This window comes from Trachurus japonicus, chromosome 8, assembly GCF_045865225.1.
Source record: "Trachurus japonicus isolate A0001 chromosome 8, Traja_1.0".
NCBI classification, from domain to species: domain Eukaryota; kingdom Metazoa; phylum Chordata; class Actinopteri; order Carangiformes; family Carangidae; genus Trachurus; species Trachurus japonicus.
Window position 1 is genome coordinate 5,445,629 of NC_140914.1, and position 17,967 is coordinate 5,463,595.

Below are 17,967 nucleotides of genomic sequence, written 5' to 3' on the forward strand. Positions count from 1 at the left end.
AGAAGAAATCAAAACCTGGACGAGTAAAACAAACAGTTTCATCTTGGCTCAGCGAGGGAGGAAACGTGTGTGTGTGTGTGTGTGCACTGACCTTCTCCTGTTATTGAAATGAAATATCAAATATTTTTATAATAAAGCTTCTATTTTCTGTAGCGGTGTGTTCACAACTTCTACCTTCGCCCTAATTTAACCCTCCTGTTGTCCTTCTGGGTCAAGGAAGGAAGGATGAAGGGAAAGAAGGAAGGAAGGAAGGAAGGCAGGAAGGACAAAGGGAAAGATGGGAGGAAAGAAGGAAGGGGAAAATGAAGGAAAGATAGAAGATGAGAGGGAACAGATTGGGTCAAAGGGGACGTAAGGACGAAGGGAAAGAAGGAAGGAAGGGAGGGAGGGGAAAAGGAAGGAAAGAAAGATGGAGGGAGGGAACAGATTTGTTCAAGGAAGGAAGAAGGGAAGGAAGGAAGGAAGGGGAAAAGGAAAGAAAGAAAGATGGAGGGAGGGAGGGAACAGATCAGGTCAATTGGATCAAAAGAGGAAGGAAGAAGAAGGAAGGATGAAGGGAAGGAAGGAAGGGTTGTGGGGAAAGAAGGAAGGATGAAGGACAGCAGGAGGGTTAAGTTAAGATAAATTGTGTTGACATTCGGAGTCAAAAAAAAAAAGTGTAGAAAATGCATGACTGTACTGTAAACTGTACTTAACTTAACCACACGGAGCAGACTGGGGGGGCGGAGCGAGTGAACGAGGGATGACTGCAAATTCACCCAGTTTCATCATCATCTCCTCTTCTCCTTTTTACTATTCTCTCACTTGTGAACATAATAAACCAGCAAATTTGTGCAGCTGCGTCTCTCACACACACACAGAGAGAGAGAGAGAGAGAGAGAGAGAGAGAGAGAGAGAGAATGACAAACCGGCTGAGGATTAACCTGAATCTGTTACAGGGTTTTTTGAGGCTGGTGGAAGTGGGAAGTGAGTCTGGATCTGGAGCCGGAGCTGCTCAGATCCTGTTGGGAAAGCCTCCACCAGAGCCTGTTAGTCACGGAGCAGCTCCACCCCGACTCAAGCAGCACTGGGTAAATACTTCTCCTCTTTTTCTTCTTTTTTTTTCCTTGGTCAAGCAAACCAAACCTCTCGGGGCTCTTCTGCAATCTTCCCTCTCTGCCCCCGAAAAACCTCCATTACACCTCGAAAATGCAGAGTAACAAGCCGGGTCACAGTTTATCCACTCCACTCTGACACTCAGATAAACAGACACGGCGGTGAAGAGAGAACAGAAAAGAAAGAAAGAAAGAAAGAGGAGAGGACGAGGACGATGAGCGAGGGAGAAAGAAATGAAGCCTCACCTCGCTTTCATTTTGCATAATTAGCAAATCAATGCAGGGTGGATTAGTCCTCTTTTTCAAGGTCGTCGAGGCACACACACACACACACAGACACACAGACACACACACACACACACAGACACACAGACACACACACACACACACAGACATAAAGACACACACACAGAGACACAATCTCAGACTCATTATCTTTATGAGGATATGAAATCAAACGCTGCTGATTTCTGGAGCTTTGTAATTAAATAATGAGCATGTGTTTGTGCTCTGAGTGACGGCTCCTTCCACATCCATCATCAGCCAAGAGAGAGAGGGAGAGAGGGAGAGAGAGAGAGAGAGAGAGAGAGAGAGAGAGAGAGAGAGAGAGAGAGAGAGAGAGAGAGAGAGAGAGAAGCAGCAACGACGATGACGATGAATTAACTCCAGAAAAAAAACAATAGCGTGTTAAACTGTTCATGTGTCGTCTGCTGCTGCTGCTGATGATGTAGAGTCTCTTCACAGGCTGTAGGTGTCCTCAGGTATCTCTCCCAGGAGTTCATCCAAGTCGTCATCTGCACAACAGACATTACAAAATAAGAGCAGGATCCAGAAATACTTATTTTAAAAAGGGATAGTTCAACATTTTTGGCAAATTGGCCCATTGCCATAATCCCCTATAGTCATAGCAGTAGGTTCGTTACCTTTAATTGTCGGTGCAAGCTATTTTTAGAACGGCGGAGCAGAGCCGCGAGCTGCTCAGAGCTACGCTACGGAGGCTAATCTCATCAAACTCATCAAATACACAATCCAACAACTCCAAAACGCTCTGGTGGACAAGTTGTGACCTGCACATTCACCACGCTATGAGATAATAACAGAACGTTACCAGACAGAGTTGTTTTAGAGGGAAATTCATGCAAAACCGCTGATGCGCGTTGCCTTCAGGGACAGTTTTTCATCAAGCAGTCTCTGTATTTCCCTCTAAAACAACTCTGTCTGGTAACGTTGTGTTATTATCTCATAGCGTGGTGAATGTGCAGGTCACAGCTTGTCCACCAGATCGTATTGGAGTTGCTGGATTGTGTATTTGATGAGTTTGATGAGGGAAACCAAGAAATTAGCTTAGCCTCCGTAGTGTAGCTCTGAGCAGCTCGCGGCTCTGCTCCGCCGTTCTAAAAATAGCTTGCACCGACAATTAAAGGTAACGAACCTACTGCTATGACTATAGGGATTATGGCAATGGGCCAATTTGCCAAAATGTTGAACTATCCCTTTAAAAGAGAAGAAGAGGGAGAGAGTTTGCACCTCGAGGATTTAATATTGTCTTGTGTATAAAATAAAGACACTGAGTCACGTCTGTAAAATCGCCGTGAAATGCAACAGAATCAACGAGAAATGAAGAAGTCGATGGTGTGAAGGTGCAGAAATGCTGAAAAATGAGTCAACCGTTTTCACAATCAATTATTTGTTTCAGTGTTTTTTTTAGGATGTCAGACATGTGCTGTAAATTCTGATTAAATTGTTTTTTCTTTCTCTCTCTTTCTCTCTCTCTCCTCCATTGTTTACCGGTGAACAATGGAGTGTTTTGCTCGACTGGATTCGGCACCCGAGAGTCAGAGCCCTCCACATTTCACCACAGCTTCTGTTTAATTCAGAGGAATAAGGAAAAAAAAAACACAGAGGCCGACTCGGGAAGCTCAGAGTGTGACTAGAATTAATCTCCTACTCTCTAGATTTATTTATATATTTATTTATTTATATATATGAGGAGCTTCACCTGCATCCCAGCCTGCGTCCTGTGCTGTGGGCTCCCGGGGGCCTCTGCTGGAGAAGCCGACGCCACTTCCTGTTGCAGCTTCAGCTTCTCCGTCCTCCTCCTCCTCGTCAAACGCCAGATGCATCTGAGATATCGGCTCCGGGGGGGACGGGTGGGACCGAGACCGAGACCGAGGCTGAGCCGGTGAGGAACACGACGACGGCTCCTGGAGGACGGAAAAGGAAAAAGAGTTTGATAAGATGACAAGAGCTTTATTTATTTTATTTTTTTTTGGGATGTCAGATTTAAAGGGATACTTCACCCAAAATCGATAATTCACCAATCATCTACTCACCGTCATGCCAAGGAAGGGTTTGGAGAACTTTTGGAGAACGAGTTCACTTTTGAATGGACCAAAACACACACTATGAAACATCCAGATACCTCCATACTGCTCGTCTGTACTGACCCAAGTGTCCTGAAGCCGCCACATGGAAAAGTTTTCTGAAAAACTTAAGGTGATCTCTGTTTTTATCCTTGTTGTAGCAGTACACCAGGAGATTTGGTGCGAGATGTTCTTCCGTGTTTACATCAAACATCCAATGGTTTACAACGACAAACAAACATCTCGCAGAGAAAAACAGAGACCAAATTAATGTTTTCTGAACAACTTTTCCATGTGGCGGCTTCAGGACACTTGGGTCAGTACAGACGAGCAGTATGGAGGTATCTGGATGTTTCATAGTGTGTGTTTTGGACGATTCAAAAGTGAACTCTATCCGCCGCCATTATATGAAAACCCGTTGCCAGCCGGACCCCCCCTGGAGCTCCTAAAGCGTTTTGATGACTCTGAAAGTTCTCTGAACCCTTCCTTGGCATGACGGTGAGTAGAAAATTGGTGAAGTATCCCTTTAATATTATATTGGGGAGGGGGCAGTGTGTCTTGTTTTTTCAGCTGAGAGCAGTGGGACTCACCAGGAGCAGCGGGGGGAGCTGAGTGGAGGACAGAGCGACTCCATCGGGGGCGTAGATCCTCAGCAGGTTGTTGGGCGTCACGTTCAGGTAGTGGTTACGATGGGAGGGGGAGAACACGCCCACCTGTAGAGAGAGAGGGAGAGGGAGAGAGAAGATGAAAAAGACGAATAAATGAACAGACAACTATGCAATCACGTGACGATCAAAACAGCAATTATAAAACCCAGCGTTATTAGAAACCATCTGGGAAAAACAACAAGAGCAGTAAAAAAAATGATTGTGTGATGATGGAAACTGTTTCACGTTGCCTCTAGAGTCCGACAAATGAGACAAATGTCCTGCCTTAGCTGGACAATAAAGTTTTCTATTGTATTCTATTGTAAACCCAGGTGTGTTGTCGTCTTCAGGAGTTTTTTTTTTTTACCTGTTTGAGCAGTAGCACGGCTCCGACCTTCAGCTCCTCCGCCCGGTCCTCCAGGAGCTGCCGGTGCACCGTTCCCTGGATCTCCCCTTCAGTCACAACAACGACACACAGACACACAAACACACAAACAAGTCTCATCAATGTTTATACAGTTCAACAATGAAAAACACGTCAGAGAGAGAGAGAGACTCCTACAGATAAACCTCACTCAGCTCTGCAGCTTTAGGCTCATTTTGTTTTATTCCCTACAACTCCTCCGTTTGGGTTTGTCTCTCACCGTCCACTTCCTCTCACAGGAGGCAGGAGGCTGCTGCTGCTTTCTGTGATAAAACACCCTGAGAAATACAGTCAACGGCGCATAAACCAGCACCGAGCGCCACCGAGGAGAACTTAGATTTATCAGGTAAACCAGAGACAGAGGCGGCGACTCTGAATGAATGAATGAATGAATGAGTGGTTAACATGTCCGTCTCCCTCAGCTTTCAACCTTCTTGGTTTCCCTCATCAAACTCATCAAATACACAATCCAACAACTCCAAAACGCTCTGGTGGACAAGTTGTGACCTGCACATTCACCACGCTATGAGATAATAACACAACGTTACCAGACAGAGTTGTTTTAGAGGTAAATTCATGCAAAACTGCTGATGCGTGTTCCCGTCGTGGACAGTTTTCCATCAAGCAGTCTCTGCATTTACCTCTAAAACAACTCTGTCTGGTAACGTTCTGTTATTATCTCATAGCGTGGTGAATGTGCAGGTCACAACTTGTCCACCAGAGCGTTGTGGAGTTGTTGGATTGTGTATTTGATGAGTTTGATGAGGGAAACCAAGAAATCCCATGAGCCTCCGTAGCGTAGCTCTGAGCAGCTCACGGCTCTGCTCCACCGTTCTAAAAATATCTTGCACTGACAATTAAAGGTAACGAACCTACTGCTATGACTATAGGGATTATGGCAATGGGAACAATTTGCCAAAATGTTGAACTATCCCTTTAAAATAATAACATAATAAGGAGGAGAAGGAGGAAGAGGCTGAGGAGTCACACACTAACACCAGTCAACCGGTCCATCACTAACAAAGGAGAAGCCTGGTGTTGAGTACAACAACTATCATCAGTGAGTGCAGTGGCAACACCTCCCGCGCTCTCTGGGGACCATGGCAACCAGCGGCTTGGTCACATCAGATCAGATCAGATATAGAAAGGGTTAAAAAGCAAACAAACCTCGAGCCGGAGCAGAGAGAGAGAGAGAAGGGAGGTGTGGCAGGACGGATACGTGTGAACTAGACTGGATGTGCTCTAAGTGTACATGTATATATGTTTAAGTGTGTTTAAGTGTGTGTGTGTGTGTGTGTGTGTGTGTGTGTGTGTGTAATCAGGCGTGTTACAGCAGCTGAACTCTGCTCTCACACCACGCGGAGTCAATCAGGCGAGTTTCTCCACGAGCTGAGATGTCAAATGTGAAACAAACAGCTCACAGCTTCTTCACCTCCTCCTCTTCCTCTTTATCCTCCCTCCTCCTCCTCCTCCTCTTTATCCTCCCTCCTCCTCCTCTTCCTCTTTATCCTCCCTCCTCCTTCTCCTCCTCTTTATCCTCCCTCCTCCTCCTCTTCCTCCTCCTCTTTATCCTCCCTCCTCCTCCTCTTCCTCTTTATCCTCCCTCCTCCTCTTCCTCTTTATCCTCCCTCCTCCTCTTCCTCTTTATCCTCCCTCCTCCTCCTCTTCCTCTTTATCCTCCCTCCTCCTCTTCCTCTTTATCCTCCCTCCTTCTTCTCCTCTTCCTCTTTATCCTCCCTCATCCTCCTCTTCTTCCTCCCTCCTCCTCCTCCTCTTCCTCTTTATCCTCCCTCCTCCTCCTCTTCCTCTTTATCGTCCCTCCTCCTCCTCCTTCTCCTCCTCTTTATCCTCCCTCCTCCTCCTCTTCCTCTTTATGCTCCCTCCTCCTCCTCCTCTTTATCCTCCCTCCTCTTCCTCTTTATCCTCCCTCCTCCTCTTCTTCCTCCCTCCTCCTCCTCTTTATCCTCCCTCCTTCTTCTCCTCTTCCTCTTTATCCTCTTTATCCTCCCTCCTTCTTCTGCTCTTCCTCTTTATCCTCCCTCCTCCTCTTCTTCCTCCCTCCTCCTCTTTATCCTCCCTCCTCCTCTTCCTCTTTATCCTCCCTCCTCCTTCTCCTCCTCCTCCTCTTTTTTCTCCTCTTCCTCCTCTCTCCTCCTCCTCTTCCTCTTTATCCTCTCTCCTCCTCCTCTTTCTCCTCCTCTTCCTTTTCACTCGCTGCTTTTATTCTATTCACCATCGCTTCACCACGTTCATTCATTTATTTATGTTTCACTTCTCTCCACAACAGAGTGAAGTCATGTGTTTTCGTTGTTGTTCTTCTTTTTGTCCGACTCCAATGTGTCTCTATGATGTAATTGTGTTGTACAGGTGTGTGTATTATGTGTGTATTATGTGTGTATTGTGTGTGTGTGTTGTCCAGTACCTGTGGGGTCCTTGAACACAGCCTTGGCGTCGGTGTGTGTGTGGATGATGCTCTTCAGAAGCACGGCCATGTTGGGCACTTTGTTCCTCGCCAGCTGTTTCAGTGCAGCCTGCAATTATGAGACAACACACACACAAACAGACACACACAGACACACACATGAGCTTCCTTTGTTAACCTGTAATTGTTTGGGAGGTGATTGGCAGCCGGTCCGTTCTTTGTGTTATTCAAATAAATAAATATATAAATATATATTTGGCGCCTCTGGAAATGTTTGTTCAGATAAAAACAAACAATTTCAATGATCGCGGCCCCGAGGGAACTCTCATCTGCATTTGAACAAATATTTATCTTCTTTCTGATAATTTCCAGACAAAAAAAACAAAAAAAGGAAACCAGCGTTTTTATTGTTTCGGAGAGAAATAATCATGAAATTAAGCGATGATGGAATAATCATGAGCTGCAGCTTCAAACACTGTAATAAAGTCGGAGTCGCACAATAACAGTTTGTCCGGTCTGATTATACGTTTCAGAGCCAACACTTATTTAATGACCTTCATTCTTCACATGTGATTGAATAATTATTTAATTGACTATTTAAAGAAGTGTATTGTTTTGGAAACGTCTGGTGAGTTTGTTTCCAGCTGCTCTAACATTTAAAGGGATGGTTCAACATTTTTGGCAAATTGGCCCATTGCCATAATCCCTATAGTCATAGCAGTAGGTTCGTTACCTTTAATTGTCGGTGCAAGCTATTTTTAGAACGGCGGAGTAGAGCCGTGAGCTGCTCAGAGCTACGCTACGGAGGCTCATGGGATTTCTTGGTTTCCCTCATCAAACTCATCAAATACACAATCCAACAACTCCACAACGCTCTAGTGGACAAGTTGTGACCTGCACATTCACCACGCTATGAGATAATAACAGAACGTTACCAGACAGAGTTGTTTTAGAGGGAAATACAGAGACTGTTGATGAAAAACTGTCTCTAAACGCAACGCGCATCAGCAGTTTTGCATGAATTTACCTCTACAACAACTCTGTCTGGTAACGTTGTGTTATTATCTCATAGCGTGGTGAATGTGCAGGTCACAACTTGTCCACCAGAGCGTTGTGGAGTTGTTGGATTGTGTATTTGATGAGTTTGATGAGGGAAACCAAGAAATCCCATGAGCCTCCGTAGCGTAGCCAAAGACGGTTTATAAACCAAGACCTTTCATGACGAGTTAGCTTCCTGTATGATGTCACGTGGGCTTCTGCACGGCCACGCCCCTTTAGGGAGACCAGAGGCAGCCTGGAGTGTATTGACTCCAATGGGAAAATTGAATGTGAACACCGATTATGGTCGGGTCTTTCTCCCCACAGTCACTGAAGTAAATTTTGGACTCATTTTTCACAAGCCACATCTCTTCTGAACAGTTTGACACGAAAATGGCAATTTTCAGACGGACACATCAGGAGAAAATCCACTTTGTTCACGACCTGTCTCTGTCTCTACGACACACTCTCGCCAGATTTGGCACAGATCTCCTAGGCAACGTCAAACTCCCGTGAAAATGATTAAAATTATTTTTGTCATGCTAAATATGACTGTTAGTAGTGTAAATATTTAATGTTATCATAAGAAAATATAAATATCTCACTTTCATCTACCTACAAATTGTATAAATCCACACACACGATCACAGACGAGGTGGGGTGACGGTTGGCCACGCCCATTTATAGAGACAGGAAGTGTATACAGTTTCTGTCATTGGAGCCAGCCTCTCATGGAGTATCTTTCCATTTATTGAATATCTTTGGCGTAGCTCTGAGCAGCTCACGGCTCTGCTCCGCCGTTCTAAAAATAGCTTGCACCGACAATTAAAGGTAACAAACCTACTGCTATGACTATAGGGATTATGGCAATGGGCCAATTTGCCAAAATGATGAACTATCCCTTTAATAATTATTCTGGATATGTTATTATTACTGATTCAATTCCTCCTGTAGTTGAAACGAACGTCTTTATTTTTTCATGTCATTTGCTAACAGGCCGATTCAAAGTCAGAGCGGCGAGAAGAGAAGCTGTCGGCTCGTTCTCCTTCATGGCATTTTCTAATTATCTTATCAATAACAGCAGCCGCCGTTTCCTCTGGTAACACTGTTCAAATGATTCGTCTGCTGTCGGTGGCTAACAAGTGGAAATCCTCCTTTTTTCCCCCTCTTCTTCCAGTTCATCCAACGTGGGAATGTCACACAAAGTCAGAATGACGTTTGTGGTTTTATTGACTCGACAGCGACAAGTGAAAACTGAATCAGAGGGATCGTGACGTCATGACGGATATCTGTGAGTTACTGACATCTGTAACTGTCAATGTGACTCATCCAATTATAATTATGACTCATCAAAACTATGTCGATGTTCAAATTTAGCAATTAAGTGTTAAAAGAGTTTGTCATCGTAGGTCGTCTGCCTCTGTATAGATATAGTAGTTGTATGAGTGTAATATGATCATATTTCTTTATATGATACTATCTTATTGATTTGTGATTTGTTTTGTAATGTATAAGTTAATTAGTTTCGTCTGTTTAAAATCTTTTTTGTGTTGGTTTTTTTCTTTCTTTTATAATCAATAATCAAGTTTACTACTACTATTAAAATGTTGTCATAGTGACAAGTGTTTTCTAAGGTCACAATGTCCTTAAAGAAATTCCTTCAAGGTCTTATTGAGAAGTCTTCATATTGCATCAAGGTCACTATCTGTGACCTTGACTTTGACCAGTTCATCCTGGAAACATTGGGGCCAACTTTGAAAAAGCTCTGACGTTACTGAGACACCGAGTCCACACGGATGAGACACACCTTAAAAACAATACTTCTCCGTCTTTGGTCGCCACATAAAAATCTAAACTCTGTGCCGCCTTAAAGGGGAACTCTCCAGGTCTGGTGTCTCCTCCTCTGTGTCTCTAACCCTCCTCTCCTCCATGTGCATTTGTTTCCAACGAAGAAGCCGGTGAGAAATCAATCCATGGAGCGGTGGATAACGTTGTTTATCATCTACCATGTTACCATGTGTATATCTGTGTAGTCTTATCTGTCATAAACAAAAGATTGCAGGTTACGGGGCATCTAAGGGGTCAGGACCAAAAAAAGACAGAATTTTACCGAAAAGCAACTTGTTTGCATCCTTGATTACTACAAAGCTGTCTAATAGTTCAGAGTTCCTCTTTAAATCTCGTCTCTTGCTTCTGGTTTTCCTCCCTCGGTGTAAATCTGAGACCGACACTGTGTCGCTGATGCACTGATACCAAAACAAACAGCGGAGCAGCAGCAGCAGTGTTTAATGATGAGATCACACTGGTTCTCTGGAGCTTCACGTCTAACATGTTGTTGTTCAGCCACCAGATGCACGAGGCTGTGTGTGTGTGTGTGTGTGTGTGTGTGTGTGTGTGTGTGTGTGTGTGTGTGTGTGTGTGTTAATGTGTTTATTCATGCAAACAGAGATTCTTGGAAGCTGCAGCTCATGTAAACGGTCTAATCTGACCGCGCCGAGCCAACGACACCAGACCGACACCAGGCCGACTGCCACTCAGCCAACAACACACTGATGAGTTATTACACACACACACACACACACAGACACACACAGTGGAGTCACAGCAGAGTCTCAATTAGAGTGATTGATGAGCGATCGTACTGTTTATAATTACAAAACACCTCCAGTACGGCGCCGTCATTTGTCCTGATTATGCCGTAACAGACCTCCTGCAGCGACACACACACACACACACACTAAACTGCCTGACCTAAATAGAACACTGCAAAAACACAAAATCTTACCAAGAATATTTGTCTTATTTCTAGTCAAAATGTCATTTCTAGTCAAAACAAATCTGATTCTACCTAAAATAAGACTCATCACATAAAAAGTAGTTTGTTTTTAGACACTTTTTACTTTTTTCAAGCAGATTTTCACTTGAAATAAGTTGAAAAATCTGATAGTGGAGCAAGTTTTTCTTCCTTATTACAAGCACAAAAAAAACTTGCTTTCACTGGCAGATTTTTCTACTTATTTCAAGCGATAATTAGTTTGAAACAAGTGAAAATGATCTAAAAACAAGTAAATTTTTAGGTGATGAGTCTAATGTAAGTGGAAAGAGTTTAGTTTTGACTAGAAATGGGACATTTTGACAAGAAATAAGACAAATATTCTTGGAAAGATTTTGAGTTTTTGCAGTGCAGAGCTTTTTTTTTTTTAACGTAAGTGTGCAATCACCTTTCTCAGCACCATGACGACGCTGTACGAGTGCAGGAAGCAGGACGGGTTCCTCTCGTCCAGGCCCATCTCCGCCTTCATGGCCGCCCAGGCACTGCCACCGCCACCGCCGTTGCAGCCGCCGCCGCTGAAGTCGTCGTCCTCGCTCTGAGAGCTGGACGTCTGTGAGATCACAGTCCAAAAACAGGGTAAATACAGAAATCTTGAAGTCAATTCTAACACCTTTTTAAGACTTTTTCAAGACCTTCTCAATTTTTTTCAATACCTCACTGCCACTTCAAGCTGTAACCATTTACATCAATGACACTTTAAAGGGATAGTTCACCCAAAATTCAAATTTCACTCATTATCTACTCACCCTCATGTGGACTAAGGGCTGGGAGAAGTTTCAGATTCCTCCGTGGCTTCTCTGAGTTACAGGGGGTCTCGGCGTAGCAGTGCATGTCCATATGACGGTTGCCAATGGATACCAACTGTCTTCGTAACAAAAAGACACTCCAAAAAACATCCAAATACCTCCATGCTGCTCGTATGTAATGTCCGTCTTGTATTGAAGCCCCGAAATGCGAAATTGTCCCGAAAAAAATTAAATAAGTTTATATTTCAAGCTTGTTTGTAGCGGAAGCTCCTCTTCCTGGTTCGTCCGCTGAAACTTCTCCCAGCCCTTAGTCGACATGAGGGTGAGTAGATAATGAGTGAAATTTGAATTTTGGGTGAACTATCCCTTTAACGTAACAGTTTTAGTTTGTGATAAAGACTATATAGACGACTATGATACAACAGAATTCAAAATAGGCTGGGATAATAAATCAAAGGTAAAGTTGATAAAAAAAACTAAAAAAAGCATTGCTCTACTCTCAAAAAACAAAAACAACAATCGTCTTTTCTTTTTTATGAACCGGTTCATCTTTGTTTTTTTAATTAAATGAATAAATTCACACACTTTCACAATGTTTTTTAGGACTCAAACTCTTGGACAGCTAATTCAGAAAAAATGCCTTCAAAATGTAAGACTTTATAAAGTCGTGAAAAGACTTTCTTAATACTTTTTAAAGGTCTTAATTTTCCCAAAATTGATTTATCACCTTTTAATACTTTTCAAGACCCCACGGATACGCTGAAAAACCAGCTGACGTGACTTCTGCTTCACACATTCCTGTCACATCCCTCAGAGGGTCGTTGTGATGCTGATGCAATCGCGTTGTGGAGAGAATTCATTTCACGCTGCGCGACCACTTCAGAGTGTGTCTGTGTGTGTGTGTGTGTGTGCGTGAAGGAACGACAACAACAACAACAACAACAACAACAGGAGGCTCATGAAGAGAAAAGAGTGTGTGGATGATCTGAACTCTAATGCTGCCTTCAGGTCACGTCAGGAAGATCGCAGCGTGTTGTAATCACTGAGACGCTAATTATCCCACCAGCGGTCATTCACTGCCTCTTTCTCCCAAAAATAGATAGATAGAACGATAGATAGAACGATAGAACGATAGAACGATAGATAGATAGATAGATAGATAGAACGATAGAACGATAGATAGAACTATAGAACGATAGAACGATAGATAGAACGATAGATAGAACGATAGATAGAACGATAGATAGAACGATAGATAGATAGATAGATAGATAGATAGATAGATAGATAGATAGATAGATAGATAGATAGATAGATAGATAGATAGATCGATCTTTATTCATCCCGAAGGAAATTCTTCTGCCAGGATGCTCCAAAGGGAAAAGCGCAAGAAATAGGATACAAAGAGGAAATATATGATAAAATATATCCTACAATGTCTAAAACTATAGAATATACGCTACAAGTGCAAAGGGAGCAACCGAGACATAGGTTAAATACTGTTCTACTTAATTTGAGTGCAATACATACTTCAGAAATGATAATAATAAAGATAAAAATAAAAAATGAACAAAAACATCAGTTATGTGAACGCAAATCCACCCAGTTTCATTATCTGCTCTCTTATCCCATCCAGCGCTGCAGAGCAGAGGATGGGTCAGATTGTGCCTATTACGCATGTTCCCATTTTATATTTAAAAAAAAACCTTGACAATAAATGTTTCTTTTGTTTCAGAGAAGAGAAAAACAAACAACCAAACAAAAAGAAAAACATCTAAGCTTAAATTTCCCAGGAGGACCTGAAGGCAACACTGCATTTATCTCAATGTGGAAATGTAACCTTGTGTTGATTAAACAGAAAATAAGTCTGCAATGATTTAAAAAACAAAATAAAACAATGAATCACTCAAGTCATTTTTAAGTTTAAACTAAACTAAACTTAATATTTCTTCTCAGTTTGTGGATGGAGCTGCTGATCAGACAGAAACACTCTGGAACATGTTCACGTCCCGTTAAAGTCTGATGTTTTCTCTAAAACAAACCAAGAAAAGAAACAACAGATTGACTGGCTGATGAAAAACGGTGGTTGTTGTTGTTGTTGTTGTTGTCGTCTCCAGGGAAACAACAAGCCTCGGTGTGTGTGTGTGTTTTTGTGCAGGTCCTGGTGGTTGTATTACCTGAGTGGGTAACCGGGCCACGGCTCCGTGAGCTGGAGTGTGAGGAACAGAAACCACGATGTCGTCCAGACTCTGATCCTGCACCTGAGAGAGAAAAGAGGGAGGGAGAGAGAGAGGGAGAGAGAGAGAGAGAGAGAGAGAGAGAGAGAGAGAGAGAGAGAGAGAGAGAGAGAGAGAGAGGGAGGGAGAGAGGAATCTAATTATCACTCGGTGGAAAAACAAACTCATAACAGAGAGATTTCTTTGACCTTCATTTCATTAGTGCTGAGCTGAGACATCTAGACAACAACAGCTGACACACACACACACACACACACACACACAGGGAGAGAGAGAGAGTTGGGTGGCACCAGTGCAGTGCTTAAAGATAATCCCTATAGTCATAGCAGTAGGTTCATTACCTTTAGCGCTCTCTCTCTCCCTCGTCAGAATGCCGCTGTTGCTAGGTTACAAAACGAGTCCTCTGACCCTTCCGTGTTCCGGCCTTGTTTAATGTAAACACTACAACGAGTGTCAGAAATACACAACAGCATTAGCGGCAGCTTTTGACATGGACCCTGAGGTCGGCCTACCTTCAACACAAGTGTGGGTCATGATATAAACCGAGCCACGTCTCCGGTTGTGTTGCTGTGGTAACGTATGTCCCGCCCCTTCTTGATTCTGATTGGTCAGTGCGGGGAAAAGTGACACTGACGAGCGTGGCGCTGTTCTAAAAGTTGAACAGATCAACTCGAAGCGATCTGAGCGCCGCGACAAAAAGAAGCAAGCGCCGAGGGCATTTTACCGCCGAGGGCGCTGAGCGCTGTGAGCGCCCAACTCAGTAGGGTTTGAATGGAAAGTAGACGCCCAGAGCGCTAAAAACGCTTCTGGTGGACACGGCCCCTTAATTGCCGGTGCAAGCTATTTTTAGAACGGCGGAGCAGAGCGGTGAGCTGCTCAGAGCTATGCTACGGAGGCTCATGGGATTTCTTGGTTTCCCTCATCAAACTCATCAAATACACAATCCAACAACTCCACAACGCTCTGGTGGACAAGTTGTGACCTGCACATTCACCACGCTATGAGATAATAACACAACGTTACCAGACAGAGTTGTTTTAGAGGGAAATTCATGCAAAACCGCTGATGCGAGTTCCTGTCGGGGGCAGTTTTCCAGCAAGCAGTCTCTGAATTTACCTTGAAAATAAAATAAATAATGAGGAACTAAAGATTCTTATTCCGGAGTTACTAGAAATATGTCTTTAAGATGAATGAATCCATTCATCGCACAATAATCGATTATCAAATTAATCGCCAGCTATTTTGATAATTGAATAATTGGTTTGAGTAGATTTTCTTTTTCTCTGATTCCAGCTCCTTAAATGTGAATATTTCTGGTTTCTTTGTTCCTTTATGACAATAAACTGAGTCTCTCTTTGGTTTGTGGACAAAACAAGACATTTGAGGACGTCATCTGGTGGTTTGAGAAACACTGATTGATATTTTTCAACATTTCATTGACCAAACAACTAATCGATTAATCGTTTGAATAATCAACAGATTAATCGGTAATGAAAATAATCGTTAGTTGAGCCCTAGTTGACAGTCTTGTGTGTTACTGATGAGGAGTGATGTGTGTGTTTGTGTGTGTGGTGTGAGGTTGACCCTGACCTGCTGGGGGAGCAGTCCGGCGGGTCCGGGGAAGCGGCGGGTCCGGGGCCGGTGCTGCTCGGAGCGAGGCCGTTTCTTAGGAAGCTTGTTGGAGGCGGCCGACACCAGCTGGACCAGGCGGTTGGTGAGGAGCGGCGTGTGGAGGGGGTGGGGGCTCAGAGCAGAGGAGGAGGAGGAGGAGGGGGAGGGGGAGGAAGGGGAGAGCGTCTCAAAGAGGCCTCGGCCCTGAGGGGAGGGGCCGGGGCTCGGCCACTGTCTCTGATGAGGCCGGATGAGCGTCCTGGAAACGGGGCTGGGGGCCGGAGAGGCGGCAGCGGCGGTGAAGCCTGGAAACACACCGGGGCTCTGTGGGGGACGAGGAGCTGCTGGAGAACGCAGCTGAGGGGAGGAGGAGGGGGGAGGAGGAGGAGGAGGAGGGAGGCTGTGATTGGACGAGCCACCGCAGGCCGGGGGTCGAAGCGTCCGGGCTGAGGAGGCAACAGGAGGAGGAGGAGGAGGAGGAGGAGGAGGAGGAGGAGGATGAAGCTGCTGCCTCACCTGAACCTCACACTCCTCCAGGTCGGCCAGGTCGATGTCCCAGTCGTCAAACTCATCCTGAGGTGCACAGGTCTTCACCGACCCCCCAGTGGTGGCATCAGGCTGAGGCGGCGCCGAGTTAGTAGGAGGCTGATTGGAGGAGGAGGAGGAGGAGGAGGAGGAGGAAGAGGAGGAAGAGCGGAGCTGAGCAACAGTTAGTCTTGATGCTGCTCCTTCACACAGAGCAGCTGGTCGGGCTGCAGGCTGCTGCTGGGGGCCGGGGCCAGAGGAGGAGGAGGAGGAGGAGGAGGAAGAGGAGGAGCGCAGCGTCGGCTTGCACGATGATGATGATGATGGCGATGAGACGGCAGCTGCTGCCACAACCGCCGGCGGCACAGCGGCCGGGCGGGGGGGCCAGTCTGTCCCGAGCAGGTCCTGGGAAACACACAGAGTAGGAAGGAGGAACATAACTAGGGGTGTGCCAAAAAATCAATTCACATAAGAATCGCAATTCTCATTCAATACGATTCAGAATCGATATAAAATGTCGCCAAAATCGCTTTTAAAAAATTTAAAAAATAAACAAATCTGCTGGCTGTTGGCCTCCATTTCCTTAGAATTTAAAAGGCAGCATGTTTAACTGCACTATTTTTTTTTAAATAAAGAGGCACTTTTAATTTTGTTATATATAATATGTGATATTGCTTTTATGTAACAGTTTCAATTCCATCTAAGCATGGATACATGTTTAAAACTCAATAAATGTGAAAAAGACACTTCAGTCATTCTGTCTTGCAAAGCAGACTGGAGTAGATCATGAGGATCCTTTGCACACCGATAGACTGAAGCACAAATCATTAGGAATCAAATCGTTTTGAATTGAAAATCGATTTTGAATCGAATCGTAGCCCCAAAACTCAGAATCGAATCGAATCGTGAGATAGTAAAAGATTCCCACTCCTAAGCATTACATTACATTACACTTAGTCTGGGGCCATTGACTCACTGTTTTGGTAAGCAACTGGATCCAGGGCGAGAGAGACAGGCCTTTCCATCAAAATAAAAGCACCAAGCTAATAAAATGCGGTGAAACTTTTTTTGATTTAAGGAATATAATTTACAAGAAAGTCCCCGAGCCATTTGCTTCTATTGTATTACAAGTTAATGTCTATTTTTTATTTTGAGTTTTATGTTGGTGAACACTTTTACTTTGGTGAATTTGGTGATTTCCGGATCCGCTAGAAGACAGGAATCTGAATCCAGACAAAATTAGGAGTAAATAGAAACCAGGCGATGTGAGGCTACATTACACTTTATTACACACAGTTGAAAACAGGTGTGTGTGTGTGTGTGTGTGTGTGTGTGTGTGTGTGTGTGTGTGTGTGTGTGTGTGTGTGTGTTAATCACCTCATCATCAAAATCCTCTCCGATGCTGAACAGGCCACTCAGCTTACAGGTCTGTAACACACAGGTGACAACAACACACTGATGAAGTTTAACTCCAGCTGGAGACGATGTTTCAGCTTAAAACGGTGAAGCAAAGTGAAACAAACTAAAAACTAACGTCGTTATTAGCAGCAGTTAGCACAGCTAGCTGAAGCTAAAGCTGGTTTTTAGTTGTGTGTTGTTCACTCACCATCGCAGTCATTGGATTTATCGATGAAAACCGAGTCTGATCGGGTTGAACCGAGTCCAAGAGACGCCGAGTGCCATTCAACAAGTTCAACAAACGTTTAAATATAATATAACTTCATGTCTCTTTTCTTTAAACGGCGTAAAAATGTTTGAAAAAAGTGTTTTTTCCTTCTCTCTCTCCCTCTCCTGCAGCTCGTTGACGCGCCGCCACGTTCAAACGCGACGTGATGACGTAGAGATGTTTACACAAAGAGTGTAGAAGCGCAGCGCGGAGCGAGAGGGTTCACTCCTCAGCATGTCCGCCGTCGCATCCTGAAGGTAGGCGCAGTAGACTCACGGTTGAGTTTTTGTATTTTTCCTGTGGTCTCGCATAGTTTATAGACTATAATTAGGATAATACTGATGTTAAACAATAGAACAGT

General features: G+C 44.1%; 1 protein-coding gene across 1 annotated transcript; it reads right to left on the minus strand.

Annotated features, from left to right (window-relative positions):
• Positions 1 to 1,755: 1,755 nt before the first annotated feature.
• On the minus strand, positions 1,756 to 17,713 carry hrob (homologous recombination factor with OB-fold). Its single transcript, XM_085783392.1, has 10 exons — positions 17,547 to 17,713; positions 17,318 to 17,368; positions 15,395 to 16,345; positions 13,745 to 13,828; positions 11,210 to 11,371; positions 6,951 to 7,059; positions 4,472 to 4,557; positions 4,048 to 4,170; positions 3,094 to 3,298; positions 1,756 to 1,888 (listed from the first exon to the last, which is right to left on the minus strand). Exons 1-10 carry the CDS (start codon positions 17,556 to 17,558, stop codon positions 1,833 to 1,835), a joined length of 1,839 nt encoding a protein of 612 aa, XP_085639518.1. The 5' UTR covers positions 17,559 to 17,713; the 3' UTR covers positions 1,756 to 1,832.
• Positions 17,714 to 17,967: the final 254 nt, after the last annotated feature.

Excerpts from the sequence above, each read along its gene's own strand:
- hrob (XM_085783392.1), bottom strand. Across the intron at positions 3,299-4,047 it reads AGCTCCCCCCGCTGCTCCTG|GAGCCGTCGTCGTGTTCCTC; the intron begins GTGAGTCCCACT and ends TCCGTCCTCCAG. Across the intron at positions 1,889-3,093 it reads GGACGCAGGCTGGGATGCAG|ATGACGACTTGGATGAACTC; the intron begins GTGAAGCTCCTC and ends TCTGTTGTGCAG.